The sequence below is a fragment of the Belonocnema kinseyi genome, chromosome 3 (assembly GCF_010883055.1).
Source record: "Belonocnema kinseyi isolate 2016_QV_RU_SX_M_011 chromosome 3, B_treatae_v1, whole genome shotgun sequence".
NCBI lineage: Eukaryota > Metazoa > Arthropoda > Insecta > Hymenoptera > Cynipidae > Belonocnema > Belonocnema kinseyi.
Genome location: NC_046659.1, coordinates 68846003 through 68855283, shown reverse-complemented (window position 1 = coordinate 68855283; position 9281 = coordinate 68846003). Strand labels below are relative to the sequence as shown.

At 29.7% G+C, this 9281-nt stretch overlaps 1 protein-coding gene and 1 long non-coding RNA gene across 5 annotated transcripts in view; one reads left to right on the top strand and one right to left on the bottom strand.

Moving 5' to 3' along the window:
• Positions 1–9281, bottom strand: part of LOC117170178 (TBC1 domain family member 1) — a 90626-nt gene that overhangs the window by 66079 nt on the left and 15266 nt on the right. For all 3 annotated transcript variants that reach the window (XR_004466734.1, XM_033356758.1, XM_033356757.1), the window contains exon 3: positions 5308–5517. Coding sequence is in view for 2 of the 3 variants with exons in the window: in XM_033356758.1 (XP_033212649.1) it covers positions 5308–5517 (210 nt within the window). In the remaining variant the exon portion in view is untranslated. The remainder of the gene's footprint in view (positions 1–5307; positions 5518–9281) is intronic.
• On the top strand, positions 1566–5756 carry LOC117170179. 2 transcript variants are annotated; one of them, XR_004466736.1, is made up of 5 exons: positions 1566–1716; positions 1834–2199; positions 2515–2622; positions 2961–3300; positions 5301–5756. It is a non-coding gene; the product is annotated as an uncharacterized LOC117170179 (long non-coding RNA). The 2 variants fall into 2 exon arrangements; XR_004466735.1 differs by lacking the exon at positions 5301–5756 and having other exon boundaries at positions 2961–3477.

The window sequence follows — 9281 nt, the reverse complement described above, 5'->3', positions numbered from 1 at the left end:
TAGGTGTTAATGGTACAAGTAATTATTTACAAATTTTTTAATTTATCTGCTACATCATCAGAGATTGTACCTTACCGACAGTAGATCAACTCTCCAAACCATTATTGGAGATTCTTAACTTGATCGATATTGTGTAGATTTTCTGCCTTCATGGTTTGGAGAGTTGATCTACTGTCGGTAAGGTACAATCTCTGATGATGTAGCAGATAAATTAAAAAATTTGTAAATAATTACTTGTACCATTAACACCTAGCTAAAAATTAGCGTTATGTTCTTGAATTAAGAGTTCTTATTCTGATCGCTCTAATAGCTTAATTGGAAAAGCACATGACCGGAAATCAGAAGTTTTGTGGTTCGATTCCCAATGGAGTGAAGATGGAGTAGGATCTTTTTTCAAAAAATAATTTTGTTTAGAATAATCAATTTTCTGTAACAAACCTCAATACCACTTGGAGCTGTTCAGAATTAATAAATATTGCTTAAATTATAATGATTTTTGTTTAAAAATATCAAATTCTGGCATAAAATGTTAACGTAACCTAAAATTATTAAAAAATTGTCAATATTTAATATCTTACGATTCTTGTTTGAAAACTCAAATTTCCGGTAAAAAAAAGCGCTAATATAAGCAAAAAACGCAACGTTTTCAACAATTCTATATCTTTCAACTGTTGAAAATAGGGTATCGTATTGATTATTGTTAAAAAATGATAATTTCCGGTGAAGAAAGCTACCAAAACCTACAAAATAAAAAAATTTTAAGTCTTCATCGAAACTTGGTGATTTTGCATTACACTTTTTCTTTGAGAATGCTAATTTTCAACGGAGAACACAAAAATAAAGCAAATATAATGTTTTAATTAGATAATAGATTTAATTTTAAAATTTTCAAGTTATTATTAAAAACTTTGAAGTAATGCCAAGCCAATCAGGTTTTCAATAAAATGATTGCGAGATTTTCGAGACATCTCGTTAGTTTATTCGATTTAGTTTCATTGTATCACAAAAACCAAAATTTGTTGAAAAACAAAACAAACATACCATTGTTTCTACGTTGTTTTCAACAATGCGAGATTTTCTAGAATTATCGTTAATATATTCTATTGAGCTTTATTTTCTCAAGAAAAATTTGCTTAACGATCACAAATATAAAATTTTGTTTAGAATTATTATTCAATGAAAATCTAAAGGACATATTGTTTTTATTAGTGAAAAAATAAATTCGCATCAGTTAATGATCAAAATAATTAAATAGGTGCGACTTAAAAAAATTCCAGTCACTGTTTCATGGCCTCAAGTATTCAAGATTTTCCAATTCTTGTGCAACCATGCATGTTATTTTGGTTCATTAAAAGATTAGAATTTTACCACAGAGAAAGAAAAGAATTTTAATAATTAATACGAACCTTTTAAACTTTTTTACACATTTTGCTTTCGCTCATATAATGAAAAGACGAGCTACAATACACTCGGAAAATATAAAAACCTTCATAAACTGTTTACCATTTAAAATGCAAAAAAAGACTTCTTACATAACTTTGACAAAGTGACTCTTTCAGGATCTCAAACAAGAAATCGCGTTGGTAGAAGTCAACCACTTTTTCTACATGTCAAGCCAAGGGTCTCTAATACCAAAAAACGAATTTAACGAAGCTTGAAATAATGATGGCCTTGCAAAGTTCAACCTCATGCGAGTCTCTCTCTCTCTCTCTCTTGGTAACATAAAAACGAGCGCTATCATTTGCTCCTTCACCTTCGTGTTTACCACTAAACAGATTTATCGATTGCACCTCTCCCTTTCTCATTGAACTACCAGTTATGCATTTAATGTAGGAATGCTGAGTGGCAGAGTTGTAAACACAGTTTCGAGCTGATTTGGTGTGTGTCTTTTCGTCAGGAAACGTCTTCTTTGAAACTAAAGCTGTGAGAACCGATAATGGAGTACACTGCTCCTCACCAGAAGAATTTCCGCAAATAGAGAATGGAGAAAATTTTACAAACTGGAAATTATCGGTGAGTATTGCGGAAATACCAAGCACAAATTTTACAGTGTTTGACTGCAACACTTATCAAATTTGGTCTGAGTGCATATTTTCTGGCTTTCCTTGTGAATGGCTTCGAGAAAATCTTAAGTGTGGTCACTACAGTCAACATTCAAATGGAAAATGCATCACTGATCGACCAAATTATAAAGTTTTGGTAAGTGAAAGGACAAAAAAATTGTTATAGAGGAAGATTTTCCGGTCAAAAATTACATTTTTTCGGGTTGGCTTTTAAGTGTTTTTAATAACTATTATTCAATACTAATTGATTTATTATATCAATTTCTAAAAGAATGAAGCATTTTATAAATCCAAGGTAAATTAGTGTAAAAGTGATTTCAGACTTCACAGCCCAAAATGTTCTCAAAACCGGGGAAACACGTTGATTCTTGTAGAAAATAAGGGAATAATTGGAGGATAAATTCTTTTCTGGCCAAGTGCTATTATTTTAATTGCTATTATTTTATTATAGACTGTCAAGGATGGACAAGATATTTGTCCGTCGATAACTGTCGACCCAATTATTACAGTACCATCAGGAAAAAAGAAAGCAGTAAGGGTGAATGTTCTAATAATAGAGGTCCGTATTCAATTTAGAAATGACAACTAATTCCGCGAGCTTCATTAATTTTAGCTTAAGAGCTTACGAAACGAAGGGTTCCAACTGAATAAGTGATTATGATACCGGTTTGAAGCTAGAATTTCTCGGTTTGCCAGTTCACAATGTGCAAGAAGTACTGAAGTCAAACTATCATTAATCATTTTGACATTTTGTATAGCCAAAGTAAGACTTTAGTTTTTATTCCTAGGAAAAAGAACAGATATCACTGTTTACCGGATCAAAAGTTTCCATTATAATTCTGAATGGTCTTTTGCTAATACGATCAAGAAGTAAATCCAGTTTTTATTAATTTTAAGGTCCTCCTGGTTCAAGCAAGATTTCGATTTCGAAAACAATGCAGAAACAATTTACTGCTCTGAAATTGAATTTTCTTACGAGTCTAAGGATCCAAAAATATTGGTGCTATTTCTTTTATATGCTGGACGACATGGTTTTCATTTCGAAAATCCAAAGGAGATATACAAAATGTGGAGAAACGCTTTTTCGTCAGTGGAAGAAAAATACAGTTGTGGTTGGTGTGAGAAAACAAATAGCTGTGAGACTCAAGATTCTTGTGAAGAATTGTGGAGAACTCGGAAGTATTATTGTGATTATTTAGACTCGAATGTAACAGCGTTGCTTTAATAGTAGCAATAGGTAAGAGACAAAATTCAACATATAAAGATTTTAATTTTTATGAGTACATATATATGTATTAAAAGTTGGAAAAGTTGAAATTGAACCATTTCAAATTTTCACTTTCAAAATTCAACAGTTAAAACGGTTTAGGCAACATGAAATAAAAAGTCACGAAGTTTTAAGTTTTAATCATTCAAAATCGAAAATTTAAACTGGGAAATTAATAAGAAATAATCTTTGGTCATAAAAAGAATATTTTGATTTGGGATGGATCTTAAATGTACAAATCATTAACTTAAAGTCTTAAAAGTAATAAAAATTACTAACAAAAATTATTTTTATACAAAAATAAAAAAAAATAAAATGGTTAAGAAAGAACTACTGTAAACAACAAGCTCTTTAAAACATAGAAAAAGTTATTAAAACTGAAAATATTAAAGACTATAGGACTCTGAATTAAATAATTTGAACTTTTGTTTCTGAATGGAATAATTTTGAATTTACCATGTATGATTTAAAAGAAACAAGTCTAGAATAATTGAACAATTTTAAGTAGGATGCCTTAAAATTAAATAGATGTATTTACAAACAGGATGACCGTTTGTATGGCGGAAAAAATTTATCGGTCATTTGCCAGTTCGCAAAAATTGTTTACGGTCACTGAAATTGAAAAATTCAAATTGGTAAAGCTAAATTTTCATTATCTGTGGTAATCAAAATTAAACTGCAAATTAAAATACTTAAAGTGGAACTCTATTGAACTTTGAGTTTAAAAAATTAAATTTGAAACAGTGTTTACTTCACAAATTGTTTATTCAAATGCTCAATAATTTCCATGTATAAATTAGAAACTTGTAAATGTTAAAAATTATTTCACGAAAAGAAATTTAAAGTTTAAAATACTAAAAATGGAATGTTTAAATATTTTGATTGAAACCGAACACTTTTTAAATTATACGCTATTTTTCGTTTTATATCCTTTTAAATTAATAATTGTTCTATTTCTATTAATATATACAAATTCAACACATTCACTTGCAAATTGTAAAATTTTGATAATGCAACAATTACAATTGTAATGTTTCAAATTTAAATTTAGCACTCTAAATTTTTAATGATTTAAGGCTTTCGATCAGAAAAAATTCAGTCCCAAATTGTTTGGTTTTGAATATAGAATTATAATTGCTTATTTTAAATCAAAAAGTGAAATATGCTCAATATTAAAGAATAGTTATTTTTAAAATTTATAAAGTTTCAATCGCACGTTTATATTTGCTTAATTACTAAGGCTATCTAATAGAAACAGTTCAATTTTTATAGTTAAAATCTGTGAATTGTAAAATTTTCAACAGATTCAAAAACATTTTGTAAGATAAATTATAGTTCAACTTTTAACACTCGAACTACAGTTCAATTTTAAAAAGCACTAATCTATTTATATTTACAGTTCATTAAATTTTAACCTTTTTATAACAAAACTTTTTATTTTCAAACGCCTTTAATTTTCAACTCTTCAAAACTGCATTCTAAAATTTTTTAAACAGAAAATATAGCCTAAAGATGAAGCCTAAGATGGACAATGTTTAAAGTAAATGATTTTAGAATTAGCAATTGTGAACTGAATGATTCCATGTCAAAAAAATAAATTTTCTATCATTTCCCCGGATTACCGGTCCAGCTGCCACCCTGAAGCAGCTTTGAAATTATATATAAAATCACAGTTTGAAGTATTCCTAAATCCTAAAATTATTAAACTTCTGACATCATGAGGGCGCTACCAGTTCGTTCAAAATATCGACGCTTTAATGCCACATTTTAATTACCTGTTATAAATTATACTGCATGCAAAATGAGATTTTAATTTTCGATTGGACATCCTTCTTAATAAAAATTTAAATATATTTAAAAAATGCAACCTTGGGCGAATAAATATCGCTTTAAATGACCCGATTACATCATCTTTTCCTTGTTACACGTATAAAATAATAACAAAAGGTATACAATTTTAATTTAAAAAGTACTCACCGCACTGGAGTCCTTGGCCTTGAAAAGGTAACAATAATATAGTGCATCATCGCCTTTGAGAGTGTAAAGAAAGCTGCCACCTTTTATGTCCTGGGCACTTGGTGGTACCAGTTGAGGTTTCAAGGTGCTGTTTAATGTATGTCTAAACAACGGCTCCTCTTTGTTGGGGACGTATGCCGAAATGGTTCCAGAAGCCAACAGAAGATTAACCTAAATCAACATTGTTAAGCACGCTTGTGAAAATGATATAATATGTACTTTAGTGATTTTAGGTGTCACGGGAAAAACAAGAAGCGAAACTTATTTCAAGTTCTGAGCGTTTAAATTATTTTTTTAATGTTTGCCTTTTAAATCTCGTTTTAAACCGAAAATAGTCATCAAATACTGGTTTATTTCGCAGGAAAGAAAGTAGTCTACTCTTTAAATAAATACAAATAACAATTATAGATAAATTACAGTAGCAACGAAAACAATGTGGTTCATTTGAACGTTGGAACTTCAGAAAGATGGGAATTTTACTTGAGTATAATTTTCAAAACTCCAATGTAGTCCTGAAAAACCGATTTTGTTATAAAAAATAGTGTGCATTATTTTTATTAAACAGCTCATAATGGTTATTTTGTTTTCGGTCGAACAGTTTTTCAATTGCAATTTGAGTTACAAAAAAAGTTTTCGTTCTTTTGAAGATTTAAATTTATATAAGAATGAAATGACACTCAGTTTTTAATATGAATTTTTAGACTCTACATTTCAAAATAGGCCTTTAAAATTACAATTGAGTAGCAAATAAGTTCTGCAACATTTCTTTTAAAAGTAATTGAAGTGTCTTTTACAAGTTCAAAGGGAAAAAAATAAAACAATAATTGCTACACGAAGGTTTAAAATGTGGGCCTTAGTCTAGGAGATGAAGTTTAGAGTAGATATTTTTTCAAAAAATAATTTTGTTTAATCATACTCTGATAATTGAGTTTTCTGAGCTCGGCCTTTCCATTTATTAACGCCTGAACGGATATGCTTATCAATGGAAGAAAACGATTTACGCACTGCCTTTTCAGATTATCCATGCAAACAAGAGTGCACAATCTTCTGACTTTCACCAATATCAGAAAATGTCATGATAACAAATTATCTTTCCTAGTCCGACTCTTTTAATTCTTATAATAAAGATAAAATTAATTTTTCATTACAACTTTATATAACAAATTTAAAACAATGATGAAGAAAAAGTCTAAAATTGAGCTGCGAGTGAGAAAATAAATATATGTAAAAAATGAGAAAAACCCAAGGGGCCGTTCAAAAACTACGAGTGACGATTTGCGAAGCAGGATGGAGAGGGGTTCACGTAGACTGTCAAATCACACATTTAAAAAATAAACGTGAATGACAATTTTTGGAACTGCTTCTAGAAAATAAAATTTAGTGATTTTATTTTGAACCGAAAGCCTTTACACGCTTATTCCTACCCCCCTCTTTTACCATATATCAAGAATTTTTATTTTTTGCTCAGTTTACAAGAAACTTCCTCTTGTTACCGCTTTTCGCTTCAATGTGAACTGACTGAATAAAACCCAACAAAAATCGAACTATTTTTTGATCAAAGTTCAATATTTTCATTTGGAAATTCTTCTATTATATTATTTATGATTCGAAATTCATTTCGTTTGATTAAAAATAATTCTACCATTTCTTTGAAAATTGAACTATTTTGTTTGAAATTCTAATTTCCTACTTTCCCACTCGGTGGGGAAAGGAGTGATGTGGGGAACGGATAGAGAATTTTCAGATTGATCCATAATTCTCGTGTTATTTATTTAAATAACACGTTCGTTCAGCAACACTGCTCCGGCCCAGGTTGCTGATCAATCTCTCTAGCAATCACCCCAAGTGAAGATCATGACAAAGTCGTTATGTAAGGTTCCCCACTTGGCTCCATTAGTGGCCAAGATCTTTTGTTTCAGGCGTCATTCAATCTACTGACACTATTTTTATTAACTATTTTCTGCCATACTTTCCTGTCCTGGCATTTTTTCACGCAGACACTCGTGTTTCTGTGGCTTCTTATGTCTCTTCTAACTTGGGTCTCATTGACACATTCTAACCATTCTTTCCGCGGTCTACCTCTGGGCATGCTGCCATTTACTTTACCTTGATACACTTGTTTCGTTAGTCGTTTATTTGGCATTCTCTCAACATGCCCGAATCTTATTGATTGAAAATTTACCGTTTTTAGGTTAAAACTTCAACAATCTGCCAGAATATTAAAGTATTTAGTTGATAATTTCAACTATTTGGTGAAAAATTTACTTTTCGTTGAAAATTCAAATAGTTAGTTGAAAATTTAACTATTTCGTTAAAAAATTACTCTTTGGTTAAAAATTTAACTATTTTCTACCTTTTTAGGTTGAAAATTCATCCCTTTTGGTAGAAATTTGATGTTTTTTGGTTAAAAATACAATTGTTTGGTTAAAAAATATTTTGTTTCGGTTAATAATTTAACTATTTTATTAAAAATTCATCTCCTCTGTTCGAGTTAAACTGTTTCTTATTTTAAATAACTCTTTTTTCTTTAAAATATTAACTAGTATATTTTTCGTTTAGGATTAATTTTTTCATCGAAAGTTCAACTATTTTGTTGAAAATTTAACTGCATTGTTAAACAATAGTCTTTTTGGATATAAATTCCATCCAATATTTTGTTGAACATTTGAAGTTTAATCTCATTTTGTTTGAAACTTCGATTATTTGGTTGAAAATTCAGCTATATGGTTAGAAATTAAATTTTTTATTTGAAAATTTGCTTAAAAATTCATCTCTGTTGGCTGGAATTTCAAATTTTTAGTTAAAAATTCTCCTCTTGTGCCTGAAAGTTTGACTATTTGATTGTAAATGTTCGGTATAAAATTAACTTTTTGGTTTGTTGCAAATTCAACTATTTGGTTAACAAATCATCATTCTTGGTTGAAAATTCATCGTTTATGGTTTAAAAGTCAACTGATTTCTGAACCATTCAATTTTTTTGCTTGAAAACTCAACTCTTTCATTGAAAATTGGTCTCTTTTGGTATAAAGTTAATCTTTCTTTGTTGGAAATTCAAGTATTTTGTTGAAAATTCCGTGAAAAATTAAACTATTTCCCCTGTTGTGAGAGCTAACATTTTGTACTCTGAATTCTGTTAAAATATTATGTTTCGTGGTTTATTTTGGATGTTTATCAAATCAAATGGAATAGAAAAAAAAATATGACTCATAAAAAGGGTGGAGTGCGTATTTGTAATGATGCCCTGGGGGGTTCAAGCTTAGTGTGATGATTTGTGACGAAGAAGAGGGCTGGAAAAAATGTACAAAATAGCGTGATGTAGTTATAAACGGCCCCCAAGTGGTCCTGATAATTTTCAGGCTTTTTTTAAAGATCTGGGTACGCAAAACTATTCAAGGACTCCTCCAAGATTTTCCTTTGATCAATTTTCCTATTCTTCTACAACAATATTTAAATTTATTTTTAAAAAAGTTGGCTCCGGTTAATAATCACGAAAGCAGAGACGTTCTTAAGATTTGAATGAGGGTTTGCAATCAGTAACTATTGTACCTGCACTTTTCAAGCATTAAAATTAGATGTCTTTCTCTCTTTCCCGGTTCACATGGAATGAACAGCTCTTTGAAACGAGAAAATACATTTTTAAGAATTCACATGGTAAATGCAAAAGTTCTGAAGAAAAGAAAAAAGAGAAAATTATATTCTTTTGAAATTTATTTGAACTTTTAATATTTAACTGTTTTCTTAAGAAAATAGATTTGCCTATTGAACTAAGGAATTAACGTAGTTAATATTTAAATATCCAGCAGGGTGATTTATTTTTATATATTTCTACCGCATTCAAGTTATTATTATTATTATTATTACACCATTAAGCCATTTCCCTTTCGGGGTAGGCGTGACTCACTCGGCAGGGGAAAGGAGTAGTGTGTGGATGGGAT